General features: G+C 37.7%; 1 protein-coding gene across 7 annotated transcripts; it reads left to right on the top strand.

Moving 5' to 3' along the window:
• The first annotated feature begins 1,345 nt into the window (after positions 1 to 1,345).
• Positions 1,346 to 25,395, top strand: PSEN1 (presenilin 1). Of its 7 annotated transcripts, XM_027879634.1 has the most exons (12): positions 1,346 to 1,400; positions 4,081 to 4,224; positions 6,029 to 6,067; positions 8,703 to 8,959; positions 10,299 to 10,440; positions 14,057 to 14,124; positions 15,470 to 15,690; positions 16,817 to 16,915; positions 18,223 to 18,309; positions 19,142 to 19,315; positions 20,768 to 20,886; positions 21,183 to 25,395. In XM_027879634.1, exons 2-12 carry the CDS (start codon positions 4,141 to 4,143, stop codon positions 21,336 to 21,338), a joined length of 1,446 nt encoding a protein of 481 aa, XP_027735435.1. In that variant the 5' UTR covers positions 1,346 to 1,400; positions 4,081 to 4,140; the 3' UTR covers positions 21,339 to 25,395. The 7 variants fall into 7 exon arrangements, with proteins under 7 accessions (XP_027735435.1, XP_027735430.1, XP_027735432.1 ...); XM_027879629.1 differs by lacking the exon at positions 6,029 to 6,067 and having other exon boundaries at positions 21,183 to 21,636; XM_027879631.1 differs by lacking the exon at positions 6,029 to 6,067 and having other exon boundaries at positions 1,367 to 1,387; positions 21,183 to 21,636.
• Positions 25,396 to 26,049: the final 654 nt, after the last annotated feature.

The following is a 26,049-nucleotide window of genomic DNA, read 5'->3' as shown; positions in this document are numbered from 1 at the left end:
TGATCATAGCTCTAAATGTGGGCAGGGGGAAGGCCCCAGAGAGTTTTCTTACTGAATTCCTGTGTCTTACTACTAATGCTTTCCTATTATTGAAAGGGAAGCATCAGATAGACCTTTCATGCCTTTATTAAACTGGGTTGCTTGATAGCTGCTTGAAGGAGCTGTATTTTGGAAAGTGGATACACTGAAAACTGGAAGCTGTTGGGTTTTATATTACAATTTGGTCACACTTTTTCATATTCTATACATTATCCTGTGTAGGAACACTGGATGCAGACTTTCAAATTAGTGCACAGTCGTGCAGTGTGAGCAGTGTAAGGTATTGTTTAAGAGACATTTCATCACAGATCAAACTGATATTAATTAAAGAATAGTCTGGAACAGCTGTATGCCCACATGGTTGAGGTTTTTTGGGTGTTTTTTTCCCCTTTTAAATTATGAGTAGGTTTATTTGGTTACTGATTAGACATCACATTCAGTCTGAAAATGGTTTCTTTTAAATGCATTTCATATGCATAGGACCTACTGAAAGTTGATACTTGTGTTGCAATGTTTACATAAAACCTTTTAGGCGCAACAGTTCTATGCCACTTCAGTTTACCACAGATCTTCCTCTAGCGTAGTCAAATACTGAAATACAACATTGTTTTAAGCATGCAGAATTACACAGTCCCTCAGAGATTTCACATTTCTTATGTTCAGAATGATTACATTTATTGTAGCATTTACTATATGTTAGTAACCCAAGTCATTACGCACTTAAAGGGGAGTTGTGGATTACGCTTCAAATATGGATAGCAAGGTAAGTTTCAAGTTTGAAATTGATTTTGTTTCTTCCACAAGCAAGTTACAGGTCTACTTAGAGGCTTCTTGAAAAGATATGTTTACTTTTAAGTTTTAATGTTGGCATTTTGAAATAAAACTATCGCTTCAAGTTATTTTCATAATGCTTTCTTGTAGGACCATTTTAAAACAGGGTTACTAACATATATATGGCTGAATTCAAAACAACCGAGAAGTGTATTTTCTCATAATGCTCCTCTATTTGGTACCAGGTTAAACAGGACAAGTAAGATTTTCTTTGCGAGACTCCTGTGCCTGGAATTTCAAAGATTGCTCTCTCTCCATGCTCAGCCAGCCTCTCATCACCCGTACCTTTCTTCAGTCCCCACCCACGTGTCTCGGCTCCGCGCAGTGGTGGCGGCAGAGCTTTCAGCGGCGCTCCCGGGCCGGTGGGTGCCGGGCCGGCCGCAGTCCGTGCGGGGCCCGCCCCGGGCCGGGGCCGCTGCCGCGCCGCGCCGCCCGTGGAAGTGAGGTGGCGGCGGCCGGAAGCGGGCGGGGCCGGGCCGGGCTGCGGCGGCGGAGCCGGTGGCGGAACCCGGGGAAGGGGCGCTGGGCAGGTCCGTCTGTGCGCGGGGGGCCGGGCGGGGCGGGCGAGGCGCGGTGCCCACGGGCCGGGCGGCGGTGGGTCCGGCGCGCTGCACCCCCCGAGGGCGGGCTGGGCCGGGCCCGGTGTTGGGGCGAGCCCTGCGAGCACTCCTGCGGGCCGGGGCGTTTCCCTGCCCCCTCTCCCTTCGAGAGTCGGAGGGGCTGCGCCGGGCTGGGGCAGCTGGTGACGCCGGGCGAGGTTGGGCAGGGCTTGACCCGCACCCCCAGCACCGCGGGCGCCTCCCGGGGGCTGGGACCCCGCGCCGGGCCGGCCCCGGCTGGGACGAGACGGCTCCGGCCCGGGCAGCGCTGAGGGGGGGGACTGCGGGGGTGCCCCCAGAGCGGCCGCAGCTGTTCTTGCTGCTCATTTGAGAGGTAAAGCATGGGTTAACCTGCCGCGTTTGTGTTTGACCGATACTTGCTTTACTTTTTCTTGTAAGTAAGGAGGAGCTTACGTGAGTGTCGCCTCTGCTTATTGTGTGTGTTACTTCTGCTTATTAGGCTAAATGTAAGCGCATGACAACGAAGGTTGTAATCCTGTTGTTATGACCTAGGAAAGCCTGCAGGAAGCAAGGAAGAACTTTTTTAGACAGGTTATTTTAATACTAACAGCTTCATTAGGAAAAAAATGTTTTGGTGAGTCCCTTTTCAGTTAAAACAATACTTTAGTGTTTATTCACAGTTCATTTGTAGATTTCATTCATTCATAGTTATGTTTCAAACGCGAGAGTGTTCATTTATTTAGAAATGTAAAAGTTTGGAATCCGTTGAACTTTGAATCCATTTTCTGACTTCTTGAGTTTTCGAAAGGAATTGTTTTAACAAACCATGAATTTTGAGGTCTGTCAGTCAAGCTTTGGTGCAATTCTTCTGTCAGTTACTCCTCCCTGTCTTCAAAGTCTCTCTGCTCCTTAGTAGCTGAGGTTTTTGTTGTTTGGTGAGTTTGTGTGGGTTTCTTTACCGATCTTTAAGTAAGATTTTGTAACTGTGTTTTGTTTTTCTCTCCTGTGATTTTATTAGAATATTGACATGCAGCGATGTGAAAAATCTCATTCTACTATTCCACATGTGGATAAAAATTCCCACCTTTTTTAGCTGTGGTTGACCTGTCACTGAGAATTTCTACCAATAGCATCCTTAAAAAAAAAACAGGTTTATATTCTGTAACCCTACCAAAGAATTAGAGCAAAGCTTTGAGCAACGGAATTCTTATTTATTTTCATCTAATCTTACATTTAAATTGTATTTTAAATTAGGTAAATTCCACATTTAATGGCAAATGTGGAAGGGAGCTATTCTAGTGAATACTACATTGTCTTCCTTTTTCCATAGAGTTTGCATGTTCCCACTAGACCTTTTTTAATTGATGTTGCTTCCTGATGGGTCTTTAGTGGAAGCTGCTGAAGTTAGCAAGCACTGTGCCCTAGTCTTGTTATATTTGTATTTATTTGTAAATTGTAAATATGGTCACATTTATGAAAATAGGCTTTACACTCTCTCTAAGATGCTGTCTTGTTGAACTTGTGTCTTTCTACTGCCACAATGAAAGGCTTTGCCTTGTGATGTCCTCTATCACAAGAGTTTTTCAAGATCCCTCCCTATGTTAGCTGAGTATACTAAAATAGCAGAAAAAATTCTTGGTTTTTTTTCCTGGATTTGTTTTCTTCCATTTTAGTGAGTAAAATCTACTGTTAAGAGGACTGATGAGTGCTGGAGTTGGCACAAGGTAGGAGCAAGAGCCACTTGGGCTAGACTGGCACTCCACCCTTAAGGTTTATTCATTATTTATTATTTGCGTAACAAAGCCTGTGATTTATCTAGGCTTGCTCTTTGTCTCTTCAAATTATGGGGGTTTTTCTAAAACTTAGGTCAGATTTCCTCTTTCTTCTTTATTGCTTTATCCTCTATTGTTATGGAGCACATTCAGCGCGCTTGTAGCAAGCACGGGTAGAGCCCTTCTCAGATCTTCGTTCGCGAAGCCTAGCCATGATGATGATGGAGCACATAGTTTATTAATGTTTGCATACGAAAATGTTAGTATCTTACTTTTTTATGGAAGAATGTATAAAGCTGTTGCATATATGTGGCGTGTTTATGTAGATGTAGCTGGTGCATAAAACCTATGGGGGACTGAACGCACGTTAGTTCTTGAGGCTCAGCTGAAATACCGTCTTGTGTAGCACTATGTCACTCTTAGGGCATTACAGTATTATGGTTATATGTAGATTTTAAATTATCCAAGTATAGCTGAGTCATCCTTACTTAAAAATGACCCTTGAGCTTATCAGCAATACAAAACCAAACAACTTGGAGCAATTGTACTCTTCTGAGGTAAAAACATGGAAGTTGTGCTCTGAGCAAGTGTGCAGTGCTTCTCATTTATTGCACAAGAAGGAATGGAGAACTGTTTTGAATGATTAGTTTGTTGCTGGCTGATTTTTGTGGCTGATGAACCAATTTGATAATACCTAGAGGCTCTTATTTTTGTTCTGGAAAATCCCTATTATGAGCTCCTAATAGATGCAGTGCAGTTTGGTATCATCATTGGATAAAAAATGGTTGTCTTTGGTCTACGTGGACTGGGGTAGAGGAGGGAGGCCGACCCTGGTCATATTAAGAGCAAAGGTTTTTTACACATTCTTTTCCTTTCAGCATCTCAAGAGGAAAGATCCGTTTTGTGTGGAAATAAGTGATTTCCAGAGGACTGCTCCAATGACAGAGCTGTCTGCGCATTTACCCCAGTTTCAGCATGGGCAGCTGACAGAAAACTTCCCTGATACCCACCTCAGCAACACCGTATGTAACAAACAGTTTTATTATCTGGTAACAGTTAAATAGAGGCGAATAATTTGTTGGGATTAATTTTGTCTATCAGAACTGTTGTGGTGATAAGGAATGCCAAAAAAATACGCTGCAAAATATCTGATTTTCTAAGCTCATTTTTATATACAGATAAGACTTCCCCAGGTTTAAACTGGTGTTGGAGTGACTAAGCCATCAAAAAAAAAATATAAAAGAATGGAGTGGGACACTCTGGTGTCAAACATTGACCTTTAGAGGATTTAGAGAGCTCTCTTGATCTAGCGTGGCTGTGGTCTACTTGGTTCACAGGTTTCTCAGTCACAGAGTTAATTTTAGTCCAGGTAGAGCTTGAAGCCTGGGTTTTCTTGTTATTACTGGAGGACTGTTTCTATACAGGAAGACCAGCTCTGTCGTGTCTTACTCTGAATAATTGTAAAGGTGCTCTCAGAGTTCTTGAGGTTTTGGGGTGGGAGGGAGAGAAGGGTGAACTCAAACCATGCAGTTTTATATGATTGCTTTATAAGACCTAAGTACATACTTGTTGCTAAAACTATACCCGTTGTACTATTTGTGTTTTGGTAAAACCAAGTACAGATGATCTGCCTGGGTGTGGTGCTCAGGCTCTTGGATTTGTCATGCTCTGTTCTTTGTTCCTACTGTAGCTCTTGAATATCAGGTTTCCTTTGATACAGAAATGCTCTTGTGAGTCTGGGCCACTTGTAGCCATGGTTATGGCAGAATATTCAAGAGAATATTCTGATCCCTACTCCAACTCTTTTATACAATACAGCAGTTTAAGTAGAATTTTGAAAAATCCGTGTCTTCATCTCATATCAGCATCATGCTATAGCAGAAAAAATATAAAACATTTGAAAAATAATTTTTAAATTAAGAAGTCAGTTTGACTTAAGATCTTACTGGTTATAGAAACTGCTAATAAAAACGGAAAAGTGGGAAACTTTCCTACCGCATCCTTTCTGCTTTTACTTCAGAGGGAATGAAAAAGATTTCTTTTCCTCTTGGACAGGTGGAGATTAATTTTTGTTGAATGCTTCTGCCAGATTAAAAAGGCAGAGCCCAGTGATAGGCTGTGGGCTCACCACCCTTACAGATAACTTGGTGATGCTCTTTTCCAGCAATGGGTTCTATTTTCTTCTTACTAACAGATTTTACTGATGAATAACTGCTACTTCTGCTTTATCTTTCCATATTTAAGTAACTCTGTAGTTTTGATACTTAGTTGTAATGATTTTTCTCCCCTATACACATCTACTTTGGTTCTGTACATACGTACAAAAGTCCTCTCTCGCTTATCTAGCTTTTATGGCTAACAGTCAGCATGTGAAATCACCAAGTGCTGTAATTTGCCATCTCTTCTTTTAGTCACAGATGAAGAGTTCAGCCCAGTCTTCAGTATCTGTCACTGTATAGAGACCTTTAAACATCAGTGGCTGTACGCGAGACCTGATGAAGTCTGTGCCTGCTGTCAGGCATGATGGTCTGCTCCTGATGTATAAATCTGGATATGATAACTAAAAACTTCTTATCAAATATGCTAGGTTTTTATCTCTTGGTTCAGGGGCATTGGTCTGGGTTTGCTATTAACTATTTTCCTGATAGGGAAAAAAAAAATTAGCATTTGCTTTTGATATTGTTTATTCACCTGAAAGCGCGTAGTTCGTAACTTACATTTGCTTACGGTGTTACAACAGGTGTTACTGACTTTTTAGCTTCAGAATTTTCACTTTTAACTATGTCTGAGGACAGTGAAGAGTCTGTTCCTTTGCTTCCACTTCAGCAAGAGTCCATGGCCTCTGCTCTGTTTAATACTGATCAGGTAGGATATAAGTGCACTTTGTTCTTTTAAGAAGTGGGGCACGCGCATGTCACGTTTAGCTAACTTTAGTAACCTGAAAGGACAACTTATTTTCTAGCTTTAACTGCAAATGAGAGAATAACTCATATATCTCTTGCTTGATGCTGATGTGGTTTTCATGCACTGTATTTTAGTATGTAAAGGTGTTTTGTACATAAAGGCGTTTTGTGATTGCGTCTTTGTTCCTAACTAGTGAAGGGAGTAAAATGGCTCATATTGGTCTAATTTCTTCAAGTTTTATGTTTAATTTTGCAAGTTTTTTGTAGTGGTGCACTAGTTAATCAGTCTGGTTTTGTGTTTGCTCTCCAAAGCTGTAGATTTTTATTTTATTTTTTAGATTTCTGCTCCAAAGGTGGGGTAAGTGCTGCCTCAGGCAAGACTGCTAGTACAGCAAAGAAAGAGCAACACATTCTGCAAGTGTGCATAAAACTAGATACTCAGTTTGCTTTGCTTGTGCAATGTTCCAAGGCTCTATTTATCTCCACTCTCACATTATGATCATCTTAGGCAGTTAATTTAGACAGTTAAGTTTATTGTTGTCTTGTAGACTGAGAGAAACAGAGTATTTTACTATCAAAGTGAAAAATGTTACATATGGGCTATGATGTGTTCAGATTTATTAAACATGATCTCTTTGTTTGCATCCTCCCATCCTATTTCTGACTTTCAGTAATTGTACGTGAGGACTTTCCATAAGATTCCAATTAAGGTTAAAACCTTAACTCAAAAAATATGGTTGCCTCCTAGTTTTAATTGTTTAATTTAGATAAGGTTGGGGTTTTTTTCTCTTCTTATATTCCGTTTCCTCTTTGAAAAATAAAACAAATTTTCTCAGAGGACAGATCTTGAAACTCTCCTGAGGACACCACAAAAAAGGAATAAATAGGCATAACATTTTGTGTACATTGTTACTTTGTACTGTTCTTTAAAAGTAAATTTTTCATGACTTGGGGAAGTTGTCAAGCTTCAACCAAGGTTTTAGCAGTGTCAGTATTTGCAGTTCAAAGTCCAGGGACTTGTGTTCCTTAATCATTTAACTGCTTTTAAAAACCCCACTATGAGTTCCTGAGTGTGTGTACTTGAGATCTTTTCTGAGGTGCGGGCTGTGAAAATGTTGTATAAAAAATTTCCAAAATTACTACTGATTTGTCAAAAAACTGCACTGAATTACTGAGATACAAGTCAGCAGTTATGTTTGGAAATGCTACTGAGAACAGGTAATTAAACTTTAACACCCTGCATGTTTAATGAACAAACTATGTGAGTAAGAATACATAAGGAGAAATTCATGAGGTTATTTTCAATGCCCTATCTTATGTCTAGATCAATTTTACTAAAGCTGGCTGATGTTTTAAAGGTATTGCAAAAGGTATCTTCTATTATTCAAATAGGACTGGTTTAGATTAAGTAATTCTGAAGAAATAAGTTCCATTTTATAAGGAATCAAAAATCTCTGTGTTTTATCTCTTGTATTAAACCTCTTGAGTTTGAACTGTACAGCATTGACTTCAGACATGGTAATGCACTAAAAAAAATGGGTAGTCTGTATAAACTGTTGCATTTAGTGCTTCTTTAGAGTGCCTGGTAATGGTTTATGGTTTTTTGTAGTCCGAAACAGGTGAAGCATAGCTCGCTCTCCTGTTGTGTTCTCTGTGTGCACAGAACATGTGAGAGGTGAATGTCTCCTGCTCGTAAGGCTTCTTGAATAGGCTGCAAAAGATTTGTGGCACCAGGCCTGATAATTTACTTATAGGTGATATTCCAAGTTTGTGCTTTTGCTTCCACTGAAAGTTTACCACTGTCTTTGTGTTTGAATTAAACCCTTGCTGTTTCATGGAGCACTATAAGGCAGGGTAGGCAGCTCTTTCATATTTGTTGACAAGAGTGTTGGCATTTCTTCAGTGTCAGTGCAAGGATGTGGCAGTAGTATCCTTGGGAAAGGAGAGAAAGAATCTGTATGTTTAATTCATCACAGTAAAACTTTGGGATCAAATCTCAGTATAAAGACTGAGAATTACCTGAGCTTGATCACCATTTATGTGTCATTCTTTTTGTTAAAAAGGTGGGAACACAATACCTCATGAGGCTCTATTTTAATATATATTCTACTTAGTTTACTGTAGTGGGAGTAACATAGTAAAAAAAGTCGACATTTTCTTGGGACTTTCATGGAGAGGGGATCATAATTGTCTGTTTGGCATTATTCTTAGGAATGGATACAATTAATTCTTGTCAAGCTATGGGCATTCTACTGTCACGCACCTTTGTCTCAGCTGTAGTTGAACCAAGGGAAAAATCTGTCTGTCTTTATTCAACTTTAAAATTCTGTTTAAAGGAAAGGTGACATAGGCTGTTAAATGCAACCAGCCTTCTTTCAGTTGTTGATGTTTTTAATGTAGGTGTTTCTAACCCTGTGCTCCCATTCTTTTGATAACTATGTGATGCAGTTAATTACTGCTGGTTAAGTCCCTGCTATGGCACGTGTCCTTGACAGTAAATATTATCTTACATGTTTCCTCCTCAAGGCCGTGTTTAGCTTAGTGTACAAGAACGATTGTGGAGAGTTGCTGAGGAAACTGGTTTTTATGTATTGCAGAATGACAGCAGTGAAAGGCGTCGCCATGATCATAACGAGCGCAGAAGAAATGACCGTCCGGAGTCTGAGACCAATGGGCAGCCACAAAACAACATTCAGCAAGTGGTGGAGCAAGATGAAGAAGAAGATGAAGAGCTGACACTGAAATATGGGGCAAAACATGTCATTATGTTGTTTGTACCTGTCACACTTTGCATGGTGGTCGTTGTGGCAACTATCAAGTCTGTCAGCTTTTATACACGCAAGGATGGACAGCTGTATGTATCAATTTTTTCCCATATCTTTCAACGGACTCAGATAATTTTCTTTAAACTCCATTTCTTCGAGAGTCTAATTCTTGCCTCCCTTTTCCCCTTCTCCAACCCAAAGATAGTTTTCTTTTATTCCCTCCAGAGACCAGACTCTTATGCTCATGGTACTATTGACATTTGTTGTCTGTCTGGTGATCATTGGGGATATCTTGATTATCACTGCTTCATTCAGATCCTAGTCCTCATTTTAATAACACATCATGCCCTGTGGTATTTATAAAATAATTCTAAGCCAAAGCCATTTCAGTTGTACTCTGCTAGAATACAAAAAATTTGGAAAAGGAACAAAACTACTAGTTTAAATGAAATAACATATGTGCCAAGTTCTATTTTGCCCATGCTGTTTGATAAAAAAATTCAAATGCAAGGGGAGTATAACTTTATGAGGTGCACTTTTGGTGTAGTTACAGAAACTTTCCTGGCAGCTGACTGTGTAAAATTTTGGGGGGATTTCGGTAAAATATTAATGTGGGGAAAAAAAAAAAGTCAATTTTAGTGAAAGCTAATATGAGAGAAAGGAGATGAAGGAAGAACACTGTGCCTGTCAGAAACTGCAGCAAATCATAGAACATTAAGAGGTTGGAATGGACCTTAAAAATCAGTCTAAATGTTCCACTGTGAAAACATTTAGATAAAATTATTCAAAGTGTGTTTGGTTTTGAAATGTTTGTATAATGTAAGTATGTCATAAAATGTTTCAATAAAACACAGTGTTCTTCTTCGCTTTAAAAGTTGTTGATCAAAGACATTTTTTTTTTAGATTTTATGTATGATAACTGTTTTCTTCCTGCTTTACCTTCCCTTTTCGCAATGAAGTAGTTTCACCAGGGCATTGCATTTCTTTAGGAAAGAGTGAGCTGAGCTCTTAAGTGGTTTTGTTGAAATCACGGGGGGAGCCTTCTGTGGTGAATCCCTAGGTGGCACGCTGTTGAAACTCCAGATGACCTGACTGGAGCATGAGTGATGACATGGGAGAGTGGGAAGGACACATGGAATGGGAATAGCCATATCAAATGGGGCCGTTCTGGACTTTATTTGCTTTACAAAGTAGGAAATAGTAGTGATCTAAGAATGTAGGAAAGGCAAGTACTGTAAGGGATTTTTTTTTTTTAATTAAAACTCGCCTAATATGATACTATACCATTTTTTGAAATTTTGCCTTAGTAGAAGATAGCTTTTACAGCTCTGAATTGAAAGATTACTGCAATTTTTTTTGATGTTGGCCTCATGTATCAGAAACATCTGTACATTCAGTGTGATTTCAGTTGACTCTTTGTTGTTGTAGCATCTACACTCCTTTCACAGAAGAGACAGAGACAGTAGGACAGAGAGCCCTGAATTCAATTCTCAACGCGGCTATAATGATCAGCGTTATCATCGTCATGACCATACTCCTAGTTGTGCTTTACAAATACAGATGCTACAAGGTAAGTAGTTGTGCTAGTTTTGTTTATTAATACAGATTATTTAGAGAACAGAACAAAATGAAAGGCTATCAAGGATGAGTGAGCAGAATTGGTGATTGGATTCACTGTTTCAGTTTTGTGGCTTCTGTTCCCCTGACACAAAGCTGGGCAATGGCCCAGTGCTAACACTGCCATCTGTTTTGTCAGTTAGAATTAGGGTGACATTGCTTTCTATTCTTTTGAAATGTTCATGCACGAAAATCTTTTTGTGGTCAAGAAATAAAAAGGACAGGCCTGGACCTGCAGTTTAAAATCTCTTCAGGAGCTTTTTGAGGGCTGCCCTCTCCCCACCCTGTCCCCACTAGAGATGTCTCCCATCAGTGTGATGTGTGCGTGGCTGTACATGCCAGGTGATACTCTTATTGCAAACACAGAGACTCCAAGGATCTTTTGTGGAAGTCTGCAATCATATAAAGATGTCATTTAAGCAAGTCCTGGCTTAGCATAAATAATTGCAATGCCACTTGTCTGTGGGGAGTTGTGTATGAAAATTCTTGGTTTCTTCTGGTCTTAATGACCCTTTTGATAAGGTCTGGCCTAATAAAAGTTCCCAGTATGCAGACAGGACCTTGAATTTGTTTCATAGTTGTAAAACAGGTAGTGAGATTCAAAGCTTTGCTTCACTTCATTTTGTTTTCAAGAGGGAACAATGCTTTTGGTGTTCATGTCTATGGGTGAAACCCCTTTACAAAGTATCTGTGGAGTGACTGGGGAAATTATTTTTGCCTGAATCTGCATACATCTTAGAATAGTGATTTTTAAAGTATGGACCTTATCTTTTATCACAGTGTGCTGTTAAGTCTGAACTGACAAAGTTTTCTTGTTGAACTGCCAATTCTCTTCATTCTGTTGAAGTCAACTAATGTGCTTTCATTAGGTTCCTTAGTAGCCAATTGCTTCTCTTCAGGTGCTGAAGGCATCAACTAGTGTTTACTAAGCTTTTGACATTTCTGGCGTCTTTCTTGACCTTACAAAGCAGGGCATATTCTCCTTGCAAAAATAATTGTTCTGCTAAAAACTTAAAATTATTAGATACCAAATATTTCCTGTAGTTGTATTGTATGCTAATTACATTAAATAATTACTTATTTTTAGATTTTCTAACGGAGTATTTCTGTACTGCTGTATCAGAATGCTGTAAAATGCAGTTGTCTGTCCATTGAATTCTATTTAACATGCAGTTCTATATGTAGAATGTGGAGTATGGGGAATTAAATTTATAATGACAGAACATTAGGTCTCCATCCGGTAGTGATGAATTGCTTATCTTCACAAGATTTTTATCTGAAAACTCCCTTGAAGAAAGGAAATGCTTTACCTTTGCTGTTGTTAGCTTCCTGTGTCTGTCCTGTATATGTTAAGCATGATCCTGATTCTTGTGCCTAAATCTAACCAGAAACAACATCTTTCAAGGGGATTATATTTGATTAGCTTTTTTCTTTTAAATTTATTATTCTCTACATTCTTCATTGGTTTAGTCTGCCTAGCCAAAGTCTGACTGCTGTAGCTCACTTTAATTATCTGCATTCTGCAGTTCATCCTTAGTTTTTATTCAAGTTATAGGAGGCAAAGCCAAATCTGTACCAGCAGTCAACTAGTGTTGAAGTTGTTGTCAAATGAAGAGTGAAAATTCTTTAATGAGAAGGCAACAAACCTGTTGTGGTAACCTGCTAGGAAGACACTGACCAAAACTTAGAAGAAATAACTTCAGGAAAATCATGGGTATGAAAAGAAGCTGATGATCTGGAAAATGCTACACTAAATGAGATGCATACTGAGGATAAAACAGAAGTCTGTGTAAAATGTCAGCTCAGGTCAACTCTTGAAACTGCCCCCTGTTGACAATAGTTATGCGAAGTGTTTATAAAAGTTTGCTGGACTATGGCCTTGGTGTTTGACACTGTTAGCATTTTACTGCTTTTTAGGATGAAACAGTAGTATTCCACTTTATTTTCTTGAGTGATATGAAAGTTTAAGAGCTTATATTATAAATAGAAGAACTACAGGTAGAAGTCATGACACAGCTTTCTTTGCCATTTTCTTTAAACATTTTCAACTAATTTTACAGATAAAATTGCTATTCCTAGGTCACTACTTAGTAGCTTCACAAGTTGTTGGAAAATTGGGTTCTGCTTCAGGTACATATTGATCTTCAGCTTTTGTATGGTTCTTTCTCCTACTTGCTCTGAGTGGTGACAATTTTCCATATTGCAAGAGAGACTTTGGCAGTTTCCCTGCAGCATCTTTACAGGCACAATGCTTTATTACATACTGGAAATTCCTAAGTCGTTTTGAGAACACAGTGACAAAAGCCAGTCTGAGAGATTAGAAGTTAAATAACAGGTTTATTAGACAGAAGGTTAAATTTGAACCTGTTTTGAAAGAGTGTGTGAAGGACGAGAATGAAAGTATCAGAAATTGCTGATAATTTTTAAAATGCTTATGAAACATTTAGCATTAGACTAAATTAATAACTGTAATAGCCATATTCCTAATTTGCCAGAAATTCCTAGTTGCATCACATAAGTGTGATTCTTTTAGTCTGTGTGCATATGGACTTTGCTTTTAAATTAACCTTTGCAAAATATTTTAAGAACTATAACATAAGATGAATTCTATTACACATGTTTAAGAAGAGGACAAAGAGATAATACAGTTATGTAACAGTTTCTAAATACTTCGATCTAGTGTACATATATAGCTAATTTAATCAGTTAATTTTCCACTTAGCATGTCTGTTCAGAGCATGATTCCTTATGCAGCTTTAATTTCTATATTATTGTTTCTAACTGGTTATCTATTTGCAATGCTGGGTCAGGTTTTATATATGAGATTCTCTGCTGGGACTTTGAACATATATTTGTCATTCTCAGTTCAGAGATTACCAGAGTTAAAGGGCTCTTCAATCTTACTTTTTAATTTTGCATGGTAAATACCACAAGAGTGGTATGCATTTTTGTCAGTGCAAAGTCTAAGCACCTGTCATTTCCAGCTTTAAATCTTTGTCCCTTGTGTTGTTTGAGTACAACACTGAACTTTTTTTTTTTTTATTAAATTGTTGGGCATGTATGTCTGCTCTCATATCAAAATTAGAGATTGCATGTATAGATGACTGACAGAGAATATAGAAACCCTTATGTAGTTGTTCACTGATGATAAGCATTGAGGGCTTTTCTGGGTTCCAACATTTAATTCTGTAACTGTATTCTGAAAATGGTTTGAAATCAGAGCGGCACAAAAATGAATCATGTTTTCCATCTGTGTTAATTCTGGATATTTCTGCTATGTTATATTGCCACTGGTATCAAAATGGTTGAAAAATATGCGAACAGTAGTTTTCAGTAGAGCTGAAGAACCTCTATTGAAAGACCACAGAGCACCTAAAATTCGTAAGTTTCAATTAATATACAATAAATATGAATTTAGCAACAACCAAAGAGAGAAATTTCTTAAATCATTCTCTTGCTTTAATCAAAAGGGAAAATAACTTTAAAAGCATTTTTAATATATATTAACTTTAAAATGGCAAGTCTAAAAACATCTGTATTGGTGTCTGTATCGATATCTTCTTTTTCAGGTGATCCATGGCTGGCTTATCATTTCTTCTCTTTTGCTGCTTTTCTTTTTCTCATTCATCTACCTGGGGTAAGTAAACTAAAGCATTAATATGCTATTTTTCTTTTATCATTTTATGTATGTATTTATCCTAGAACTAGGCTTTGAATCTTAAGAAGGATCGTAACTTATTGCAATAAATTGCTTTGATGCTGGGGTGTATATGCAAAGGCTGTTTGCATGGGAGTAGTGGGAAAGAGGCAGCTGAAACGAATCTTCTATCACACCAAAATATATTCCGTGCTTTTCTTTTCAAATTTAGAAGCATGCCTTTGTCCAGACATCAAGAAAAGTTGTTTGGTATTGTGTAAAATGAGCAATCTGATCTGGGTTTAGAGAGATCTAGAGTTACATTATGAAATTACCATCCCATGTATATTTTTACCCCACTTGATGACAAATACACTCCTCTCTGAAGAAGCTTACTTAATTTGATCTTTGGGAGGAGAAAATTATGTTCCTTCAGTCACTGACTTTTGCTAAAAATGAACCATGATGCCTTTTTTGGTCAGTAGTTTCTCTAACCTTAACAATGACTTGAAATACAAGGCAGTTCCTGTATCTGTCCCTGCTGCCTCACTTTTGTAGAAGTTCAGTGAGTGAGGGGGCAGTTTGTAGGCCAGTTATACTTGATGACAGTAAGAGACACTCTGTTAACACTGTACAAAGGTCAACTGACAGCTACAGAAGACAGATTTCCTGGAGGAAAATACTATACAAGTTATAGGGTTGTTGGTGGCTTGATGATCTGGTAGCAACAGAATCTTTAAAAAGCCATCACAACCATTTCTTCCCCGTGTCACCTGTGACTTGGTGACAACATATTTGTCTATTTTGGTTTTACATGTTGAGGGTCTTAATTAGGTTTTGGTATCTGGTGTGACAGTGACATGGCTCATCTGAAAATAAAGCTTTTTACTTTGTGGTGAGGAGCAAAATAGAATAACCATGTATAATACTTTTAGCAAAGTATTTTCCATGCAGCACATAAGTAGAGAGAGATCTCTTTGCATGCCTTTAAAGATCCATGATAACTTCATAACCTCACAACCTTCTGATTATTCTGATTTTTAGAAATTATGAGCATAATCAAAATGACTGATTTTGCAATAATGTCCTTTCCTGTCAATTTCTGCTTTGATTGAAAGGGAAATAGAACATATAGGAGAAGTGAGAGGTGGTGTGAAGAAAACGCTGGGAAAATTATCCCAATTGTGAAGAATAGTTAAATACTAATTGGAGGGAGGAATTTACATTTGTGCCATTACATTGAATCTGAAGATTTTTTTAAAAGACATTCTGAAGCTTGCATCTGTATCTTGTTTCTGTTGTTTTAAGCAAATGTAGTCCATATTATTTTCTTTTTTTTTTTTAGTGAGGTTTTTAAGACATATAACGTTGCCATGGATTACATTACGGTGGCACTCATGATCTGGAACTTCGGTGTTGTGGGAATGATCTGTATTCATTGGAAGGGTCCACTTCGGCTCCAGCAAGCATATCTCATTATGATAAGTGCTCTCATGGCCTTGGTGTTCATTAAGTACCTTCCTGAATGGACTGCGTGGCTTATCCTGGCTGTCATTTCAGTGTATGGTAAGTTTGGGGCAAGGCATAGTAACAGGTACTATGGCAGGAATTTTTTCTATTCCATAACTTTTCCACTTGTCTGACTAGACCTTAAAAAAAGACAAAGAGTGTGTGTGGGTGTCATCCAGAGTAGCAGATAAGGTGATTACAGACTTCAGAAATAAGATCATGATCTAAACTGAGATCAGATCCCTCCAGCTAAGGGCTTTTTGGGACTGTATGGTGCAATTTTTCTTCATGTTTCTTGGACTCATTACATTCTTTGGGGAGGAGAATTGAAGTAATTCAAGAGAGGACGAGATGAGACCTACATTGCTATTTTGATCTCTTCTATGAGGGGGGACAGTTTTTGGCTTCACTTTTTCCCCAAGAATCCTTAGAACCTCTTAGACATTAAGAATTTAGGAGCTTGTTTGTGTACAGTCCCATACATGCGCAACCTATGAATTGGTCAAATTTGTGGACATAGAAACGAAACCTGATCCTTGCCTGATAATATAATGAGAAAGAAGCAAGGAAGGATTAAGGGCATTTTCCATTGCTCAAAGTCTTTTTGCATTTAGAAGGATATAGTTGTGAAACCTGTTTCCTTAGCTTTTTTTTTTTTTGTAATAAAAGAAAATTGTTAGAATCATCACATACTACACTTTTTCAGAAGGATGACTGAGAAAAACTTAAATGTATTTTTTTCATAAAGCTGTAGGGGGCACTGGGTACTTTTGGTAAGAAGGTCACTACTATCCCAAATACTGATTTAATTCACAGGCAAGTCTAAAATTCAGTTACTTAGGCATAATTAAAACATTACAGCTAAGTAAAGATGTGCTCATAATTTGAATTTTCTTGGAAACATGTAAGTGTGATGGATGTGTACTCTTAAAGTCACTGATAATCTTAAGTGAGAAATACTGTATTTTTAAATTTGTATACATATTGCAGTAATATGTAAGATAGGTTGTAGAACTGAGAATATTAAAAAGTATTCCTGTACAATACTAAATTGTGGCCAGTGACTGTCTTGGAAGCCTATATTCAGGATTCATTTTAGTTTATTACAAGTCTCTGCAAGTGTTATAGAAAAAAACTTAAGTATGTCTGCAATGATGTAAGATCTGTTCACTCATCCTTTCAGATTTGGTTGCTGTCCTATGTCCTAAAGGTCCTCTTCGTATGCTAGTTGAAACAGCTCAAGAGAGAAATGAAACTCTCTTTCCAGCACTTATTTACTCCTGTAAGTACATTAAACTTGCAATCACCCACTTAGCTGAAGTGATTTTCTAACTTTTCTGTGTTTTAATAAGATGTTTTTCAGCTGGAATTCTTGGTCCATTCACTTGGGCCTCAGTTTTCCTTTCACTGTTGACTCAGAAATTTGACTCATCATTTGATGAAGATGCTTCAAAATAAAACCCAGTATATTTTGTAACAAAATACAAACAGGAAGAATGGTAACAGATCTTGTTTTGGACAAAGTAACATGTCACTAGGCTGTGTATTAAACCGGTTCAAAGGCAGGACTTGTTTTCAGAAATTATTTATCGGGTTTCAGTGCTTAAATAACCTGTGTATTACTATAATGAATGTGAGAAATTGCTAGGAAGAGATTTGTTTACAGGCCGATTTTCTCCAGGGCTTGTCTTTTTTGATATGTTGTTTCTCCCTGCAGCTGTGAAAAATAACCTACTGAATTAAATTTGCTGTTATGACCTGTGTATCAATTAGTACATAATTCCACTGTTTTTGAAGTTCCATATTGCTAGGTGGAATCATATGGATAAACAGTGGAGTAGGCTTATCATAAGTCATTATGCTACTGGTGCTCCAGAAAGGCCTGTATTTGGAAGGAAGCATGCTGTAGACTGCCTACTTCAGGGAGGACAAGCTGACAGTGGAGAAAAGAGAAAGGTTTCTCTGTCTGTTACTCATGCTGTGGTTTGCTTATTCTGTGCATAACTGCCTGTTATTCTCTTTTGCAAGAGGAGAGGTTCATGCTGAGAAACCACAAACCTGAATTAAAGTACACCATTTAAGTTTGACAATATGTTGTTACCTCCAGATTGGAGAATATTTTATGACGATGGAGGCAGAGAACAATTAACTCTGATGCAGATGCTGCCTCTGAGTTGACATAACTCAGTTCCAGTGGTAATAGACCTTTTTACTTGCAAATAAAAGAACTGATTAATGAAAGAAAGGTAAAGAAATTGTTGATTCAGATTTTCAGAGTGAACCTCATATACAGAAGTAATTTCTCTGGCAACAGCTGTTGCCATTTTTTTCAACATCTAGTAGGAATAAAATTTTATTCACCAAACTCTGTAAATGTGTGCTGTAGTTGGTACTGGCTGTGTTCTAGATATTACTGTGCTTTACTGAGAGTAAAAGTGCCTAGAGAGTAAAAGTTGGAAAAGGATGTTGTATCAAAAAAACCCACAAAAAATGAGGAAGTGTCAGCATCAATCCATTTTGTCTCAGAATTGCATACATCTGAAGATATGATAAGCTATGCTGTTGTGTTTTGGTTTTTTTTTAAAATAGCAACAATGATATGGCTAGTAAACATGGCTGAGGAAGATCCAGAAGCCCAACGGAAAGCTTCCAAAAACTCCACTTACGATAAACGAGGTGAGTTTTATTTTGACAACCCTTTATAGTTGTCACTTTATTGGAATACATGTTTATGGATATTTGTCTTTTAATTTAAGTGTCCTGGTTGCTGTAGAGGAGTGAAAGCATGAAGACCTAATTAGGAATGATGAATCTGTCAAGACTTCAAAAATTGCTTATTTATTGTGCAGTTAATTTTGTTGCATTCATTTTTCTGGATTCCACAGTGTTGGTGTTGAAATTATTCCCAATAGCCAGCTATTGACAGAGCTTAGTTGTTTGTCAAATTGGGAAGATACAGTATAATACAAACCTATTTCTATTAAACAGAAATGTGTCTAAGCCTCTTGGCTATGCAGCTAGTGTTTAAAACATGGCGTTTGTTTATTTATGTGTGCTATTAAAGCAGAGTAGAGTTTCTGAATTGAACGTGCTTGAAGGCATCTACATACATGTAACTTTCAGTAAAGTTTTGTATTTTACTGGAAAATTAAGCTCTGAGTATTGACTAAACAAGCTATTGAAATATTATATGAGAGTTTATTGCTTAAATTGTGATCTTTAAGAAAGGCCACCACAGAACTTCCAGTGTTGTATGGAAGTACTCCTGAATACTAGAGCATGTAGGTGCTGTGACTGCAGAGTGCGTATTGACTCCTGATTGCTCAAATAAGTATTAAAATCCTAAGTGAGGATGTCTTGTGATTGTGTGTGACAGTGTTAGATGTTGCTAAATATTATGGTGTACCTCTTTTTTCCTCGTTCTTCTGTGATCTTATGTGTGGAGCGATTTTCATGTTTTAGATGGCAAATTTTTGGAGGAGGTCTTAAATGCCTTTCTTCCTTTGAGCTCCAGCAAGCCAGACTCAGAATGAAGATGCTGAAGCAGATGACGGTGGCTTTAGTCAGGAATGGCAGCAGCAAAGAGACAATAGAATAGGACCCATTGAATCAACGCCTGAATCTCGTGCTGCTGTTCAGGCTCTGCCCAGCAACTCTCAAACAAGTGAAGACCCTGAAGAACGTGAGTATGGAGTACTGTATCTGAAAATCTTACTGAATCTTAATCTAGTCAGTCTCAGTCATCCTCACTGCACAGATACACTGTGCTGTGAGCTAATAGCAAGCTGAGGATCATGACCATCCTCATTGCTCATGATCAATCCTGATATGCTTCGTAGAAATAGATTGCATTGCTTTTTGGTAGCATCTGTGTTTGCTACAGAAGTGCATAGTATTGGCCAAATTGCTCTTTAATTTGATGCACAGACTCAAAACTTTAGTAGCATGAGCTGTTTTCAGACCATTATACAGTCAGTTGCATTAATTTCTGTCTTTTTCATGCAGTGTTCTGCTGTGTATCACCTGTTTTGAATTATAGGCCCTGCAAATGCAATTATTACCCTTTTTTTTTTGTCTCAAAATAAACTACTGCTATTCACTCTGTAGAAAGCAATGTTTCAGCAGTTAAAGGGTGTTTTAATGCTTATGAGCTTTTCATGAATGCACTGTTATAAACATTTGTTGGAGGCCTGTTGAAAGAGCGTAGGGTTGTTATTTTTCTTTTATCCATTTTTTCTCTGTTTGTTTTTTTTTTTCTCCAATGCTCAACCAGGCATATACCTCTGTTTTGATGTTCTGAGTTCCTCTTGGAACTCTAAAGTGAGACTTGGGCTGGACCGTAGTCAGGTGACAAAGTAATCAATAGGCCAAATGAAAGCAGCTGATCACCTGATGTTGGCCTTTCTTAGTTAATATCTTGTACTAAAAGCTCAGACAGTGAACTAGCATTCAGGAACTTTTGTAGTGCTTGCAGAAGTAATTGAATATTTTGCTTGCAGAGTTGTTGCTAAGGTGGTCATTACTCTTTAAAAGAATAAGACGTTAAATCACGAATTTTCCTAAACCTCATGTCTTGGGCTAAGTATGTTGAGTTTTTGCCTCTGTTATATGCTTTGTAATTACACAAAAGTGCTTTTAAGATCTACCTTCTTAAGAATTCTGTAGGAAGATTGGGAAGGCAGTGGAATATTTTGCTGCATATAGATTTCTAACTGGCAAATTAAACATCATCTGTAAGGGATTTATTTGTTTTTCCCCTCCCTTGGCCAGCTTAAAGGAATTGCTCTTCAATATTCTGTTGAATATGACAAGACAACATGAAGCGGACACCCCTCCACAAATACAATTACAAATATCTGAGTTTGTATATATTGCATTTATATGTCCAGGACACTGGGAATATAGGAAAATTCTGATTATAGGATGAATTAATTGAGTAGTGTAGTATTTCTAAGCCGTCTTGTTTCAGATGAGTTTATTGCTTGATTCAGGCGTGGTACTAATTTTGAAAATAAAATGTTATTTTTAGCAAGTCTTGGTAATAGTTAATGTAAATCTGCATTATTCTTTGACAGTTACTGATGTGTAATATTGGTAGATTGATACTTAATGCTGCCATGTGTTCACTTTGCAGGAGGGGTAAAGCTAGGTTTAGGAGACTTCATTTTCTACAGTGTCCTTGTTGGCAAAGCCTCTGCAACAGCAAGTGGGGACTGGAATACAACTTTAGCATGTTTTGTAGCCATATTAATTGTGAGTATGTAATTATGTAATATTATAATAGGAATAGTTTCTATTGTTCATCAGGGACAAAGTCATAACTGCAATTTTGTTTATTGGTTGGCCAGACTGAAAATTGATGTGATTTTCATTATCTGTACATCTGTCACTTAAGCCTTTAGTTTAGGAAGGCATAAACTATATCTTTTATTTCTGTGGGATTCATGTTTATATATATATACACATATATAATCTTTTGCTTGTCAGAGTTCCCTAATTTCTCTGTATGTTTTATGTGTTTTGTTGTGTTTTTTTTTCCTCCCCCTCAGGGTCTGTGCCTTACACTTCTGCTTCTTGCCATCTTTAAGAAGGCCTTACCAGCTCTTCCAATCTCCATAACCTTCGGGCTAGTTTTTTACTTTGCTACAGATAACCTGGTGCAACCCTTTATGGACCAGCTAGCGTTCCATCAGTTTTATATCTAGCAGACTTGATGCTGGAATGGGTATTTGTAGCAAATCGGGGAGAAGGAAAAATGTTTCTCCTTCAGTTCTCAAGTGAGATGGAAGTTAATTACTCAAGATTCCAAGCCTGAATCATTACAACTTCTTCCGATGGTGGTTTTTGGTTTGTTTTATTTTTTCTCCTGAGACAACTGCTGCACTGGGCACCGTGCGGATTTTCCTATGTGAAAGTGGCTCCTTCCTGATGGCCAGTCTAAACCAGGTGCTATTATATCAGAGGTTTTCTGATATACATATCTCTGGTAAGGACCACCTGTGTGAAAATTGCTAACGCTTCCACCAGCAATGTGATCTCTTACCACAGGTTGATTGTTTTCACAGCATTAAGGGTGCTCAGGACTTCCTAGATGTTAACAGAGGAAGCTGACGAATCACATGGAACTTGTCCCTGTAACTGCTTGAAGAGAGAGAACCCAATCTGGACTTCTTCAGCAGTGATTTTTTTTTTTACAGTAGAGTTCTGACTCTGCTTTGTGTAACAAGAAAGGACTTTGTAGCAATTTGACAAAGGGAGAAAGTACTGTCACTCTAAGAGTGCTCCATGATTTCATTGCCTCTGTGCCTGAGTGTATTTGGTTTAGTAAATTTAAAAGCTTTTTTTTTTCCACACTGGAACCAGAGCCTCTTCTCAGTTTTACTACTTGTATTCTCAAGCATGGAGTGCACCTTCTGTACACCTGCTCCAGTTTATGTAGCTGCTTAGTCTTGGACTGAATTATTTGGCATTAGAAGATCAAAAGGTCCTAATTTGGATCTTATATTTTAAAAGGTTAATAAACTACATTAAAAACCAATTTCAGGACTTATTCTTTGTGCTCTTGCAAATCATTTTGCTAGACACCATTTCAAACCCTGCGTTTGAAAATAGTCACTAACAGCATGGACTGCATTATTGCTGTATGTTCCTTCTGTTGAAATTCTTCTGAAATAAGTAGACATTTGCAGCAATCCCAGATAAAGTTTAGCTTGCCAGATCTAGATATCACAGTGCTATTAAAAGCACTTCTAATGCATCACTGAAATTCTTCCTCATTAAAAACGTGCTTTAGAGTTCTGTTGACCTGAAGTATTGGTCACTCAGCTGTCTTAACGCTTGATGCTGGACAGGGATTTTTTTTGGTGCAGTATCTTTATTGGCGAGCATACTGAAGTTAGGGGAGACATTGCTAAATTTTACTAAGGAGCAAAATTTGTGACCTTCTTCACTTTAATTACTTCTCCCATGAAGAACTGAAGATTGGAGAAATGAAAGACAGTATCACCGAAAAGAAGATAGCAGATTTTGAACTTCTTACAAGGAGAAGAATCTATTGAAACCTTAAAACTGATAAACTCTGTTGTCTTCTTCATTTGGAAGAACTTGTTTATGAGTAGTTGTGTGAAAATGAGACTTGTGTGAGATGAAGTTGGTTTTGCCATAGACTCTTACTCTGTGCAAGTAATATTTTCCTTGGGAAGCACAGGGAGCGGATGGGCATTCCATTTTACTTGCATCTTGATACTGGAGTCCTTGCCAAGTAGAACAACTGTCAAAATCCTGACACTAGCTCCTTTTACCTTTTTTTCCTGGGGTTTGGTTTCAGTGCCTATAGATTCAAAGGACTGAAACAACAAAGATGCTCACCAACCATTGCCCAGATAAAGGAAGAAATGCTATGATGTGTAAATCTGCTTTAAAACCAAGAAAGGCTTTCTTTGATTGTCCTTGGTAATGTATGTTTCTTTTCCAGTATGACTTGCTAACTGTAGTGTTAGCATTTATATTTCCATAAAATATATTGTCTTGTCTCATCCAAAGTACTCTTATTCATCTCATTTGTGTGCTGATTCGTTGTGGATAGCATTAATAAACTAACCATATCAAAATTGCTTACAGTGACTTTTCAAGTCAAACTTGTTTGTGTTTTCTAGTTTATATCACTGTTCCATATTTTGCTGCAATGCAGTCTGACTTAAAACAGGTTGGTTGGTTGGGGTTTTTTGGGGTTTTTTGTCATTTTTTGTTTGGTTGGTTTTTGTGTTGTTTTGGTTTTTTTTTTTAAATGAGACTTTTAGTTGTTTTTATACCATTGTAACTTGTCCCTTTCCTGAGCATTCTATTTAAGAAAATTCCTTCATGTATTTTTGTGGACATCCCAGCTATGGTTTCATTGTATAGAACAGGTTTGCTACGAGTTGGCATCAGTGGCATTTCTTTGCGTATCTGAGCCGGCTCTCGGTTAAGGGTTCTTACTTAAAAGCAGCAGTCATCTCTCGTGTTTCTTTTTTGGCTTCAATATGCGCCATGGGAGCACTAGCTCCATTACGAGTTGCTTTAGAATCTATAGAAATACACAAAAGCCTTTTCATAGATTTGAATGGGTGTTAGATGTACAACCCAAGGAAGAGCTCAGAATCTTCAAACACTAAATTGCCAGTCTTCCACTCCCCAGAACTGCTTGTGTTGTCGTGCAGTTTTAATTTCTGAGCTAGTGTAAAGTGGTGGAGACTATAAAATTTGTATTCACAGAAACTGTTCAAGTTTGTGCTTGAATCTCAAAATAAATTCAGAAGGGAAATTGCTTTTCGAACCTAAGCAACTGTACGTTAATGTACACTGCTTATTATCAGGTCTTAGTAGACCTTCAAAAATCATACTACGTTTAGATCTGCCCTCTTAGGCCAAGTCACAGTAGCTTATGTTTCAAATGAGATCTTGCAACTAAAGATTGTCTCAGTAGTTGGGTCTATGTAAGGTTCTGTTGACAGTAGTTTTTGTTTGCATTTGGGTTGTTACTACACAAGTGTGAAGGTTGTGTCACATTTCTCTCCTTTGTCTTGAAACACTGATCTAATTTGAGATCATGATTCATCTTGGTTAGATTGTTATAACTGAAAGACTTCTGATAAGTAGTCTGCACTTTTGAGAGAGTTTTTATTATTATTAAATTAGTATGTTAATGACAGCCCATTAGACTGTAGCTCTGAAAGAACTATTGTGTAACCCTAGTAGCTGGATTCGTCTCCTTTGTGCTCAGGCAGACTGGCAGTAACTGCTTTGTGACTGTTTCAGTGTTCGTACTTTGAAACTGGGTATCATGGTAGCTTTCTCTCCCCTTTCAGCTTGCATCAATGATAATTCTCCTTTTTTGGCTGAGCTCCAAGTAAATACATAAATGAGAAAACATAATAACAAATTACATATTTTCCTAAAATCCAGCCACATCTATTTCTCCTTTTTTTTTTTTCTTTTTTTTTTCCTTTTTTTTCTTCTGTTGGGAGATTTAATCCAGGGCAAAGAAAAAGAGACCCACCGAAGCTGGTCTTACAGCAAAGCGTATGATACTGTCATATCTATGTATGGCTACTGTGGTCACACTCAAATTCAATGCCATCTGTGTGAGGTGCATCTTGAAGGTGTAAGCACATGATACTGCATCACATTCAGGATAGTTCTGACTGGGTAGATGGTGACTTCTTTAAGCCAAATAATCAAGGGCTGTGCTCCACTAAAAAATGGCTGATCTTCTCAATGTACAGAGCAGACACAGGCTATTTCAGGCATAGGAGACTGGTGCTTCTTGGATATATAGATATATATCTGTACCTATGGAGATATAGATACATGTACTCTGGACCTGTAGATGACAACTCTTCTGCCACCAGTGCAGTCAAGGATTAAATATGCAGAAGTAACTTTTGGGTGGATGGTACGGTACAACAAAACTTATCAAAAATTAGTACTGACAATGCTGTTGAAGCAAGTTTAGTAGACTGTGGAACATGTCTGCACTGTGATTGCATCTCAGTAGTAGCTTGGTCATTGGAAATGTTGAAACGGGAATTAGAATGGAATTCTTTTACACTCAAAGTATTTGCTGTTTTCTTTTTTACAGACACTGGTTTGTACATAACCTGAATTGAATGTGAATGTTTTTTAAACACCTCTCCGGTTCTTGATAAGATATGGTTTTGATAGATTATTGCAAATTTTCCTGTATTTGTCTAATCATTAAAATAAAAATTGCATGGATCCTGACTCATCTTGCCTTTACTACATTATTTTAAAGCCATCACTTAAAGTACTTGGAGGCATAAACACTATAGATATTTTTATTCAATATTTAATGAGTAAGATTCCTTTCTTAAAACACTTAAGTAGCTGCTTTATTTCCCAGCAGAAGCACTTCAACTGATTTCTGTAGTACTTTTTTCTAAAAGCTACTTTCTGTGTTCCTTTAAAGAGTCAGTCAAAGCCTGTTGCAAAAGCATCCCATAAGGGAAAATTAAAGTATGAAAAATGGGACGAGATTATATTGAAACACCAGCTGGCACAATGAAGATTAGCAGGAAAAAAATATATGAAGTTCAGAAAGAAAACACTTCATGAACAGTGTTGTGTATTGTTATTTTGGTGTCGATTTATTATCAATATGAGTGAAAAAGAGCTTTTTCCCTAGCAGCACTTTTTGATTGTTTTGAAGAAGTATTCACTGCAAAGTTCAAATTTGTTTGTGTTGATTATCTGCTACTAAAGGTGTTTCTTTGGGGAATTACCTTGTCTCTGTGTGAAAGATCTGCATGGAAGACCCAAAGAAAGGTCTGTCCTGACAAGTAGAAAGTAAAGTACAGGTGTAAGGAGGCTTGCATGGATGAGCAAAGAGCTCCTAAGCCCGAACAGAAAGCGAAGAAA

This window comes from Empidonax traillii, unplaced genomic scaffold (genome assembly GCF_003031625.1).
Source record: "Empidonax traillii isolate 1590-97213 ecotype Southwest subspecies unplaced genomic scaffold, ASM303162v1 scaffold56:size2478089, whole genome shotgun sequence".
In the NCBI taxonomy this organism is placed as follows: domain Eukaryota; kingdom Metazoa; phylum Chordata; class Aves; order Passeriformes; family Tyrannidae; genus Empidonax; species Empidonax traillii.
Note: the sequence above shows the minus strand (reverse complement) of the source record. Positions and strands in the feature narration are given on the sequence as shown.

What these genes read in the sequence shown, in the direction of transcription:
- PSEN1 (XM_027879634.1), top strand. Translation starts at nt 4,141, where the DNA reads ATGACAGAGCTGTCTGCGCATTTACCCCAGTTTCAGCATGGGCAGCTG. An exon ending in ATACCCACCTCAGCAACACC is followed by an intron (nt 4,225 to 6,028) that starts GTATGTAACAAA and finishes CTTCCACTTCAG; the next exon opens with CAAGAGTCCATGGCCTCTGC. An exon ending in TTCTCATTCATCTACCTGGG is followed by an intron (nt 14,125 to 15,469) that starts GTAAGTAAACTA and finishes TTTTTTTTTTAG; the next exon opens with TGAGGTTTTTAAGACATATA.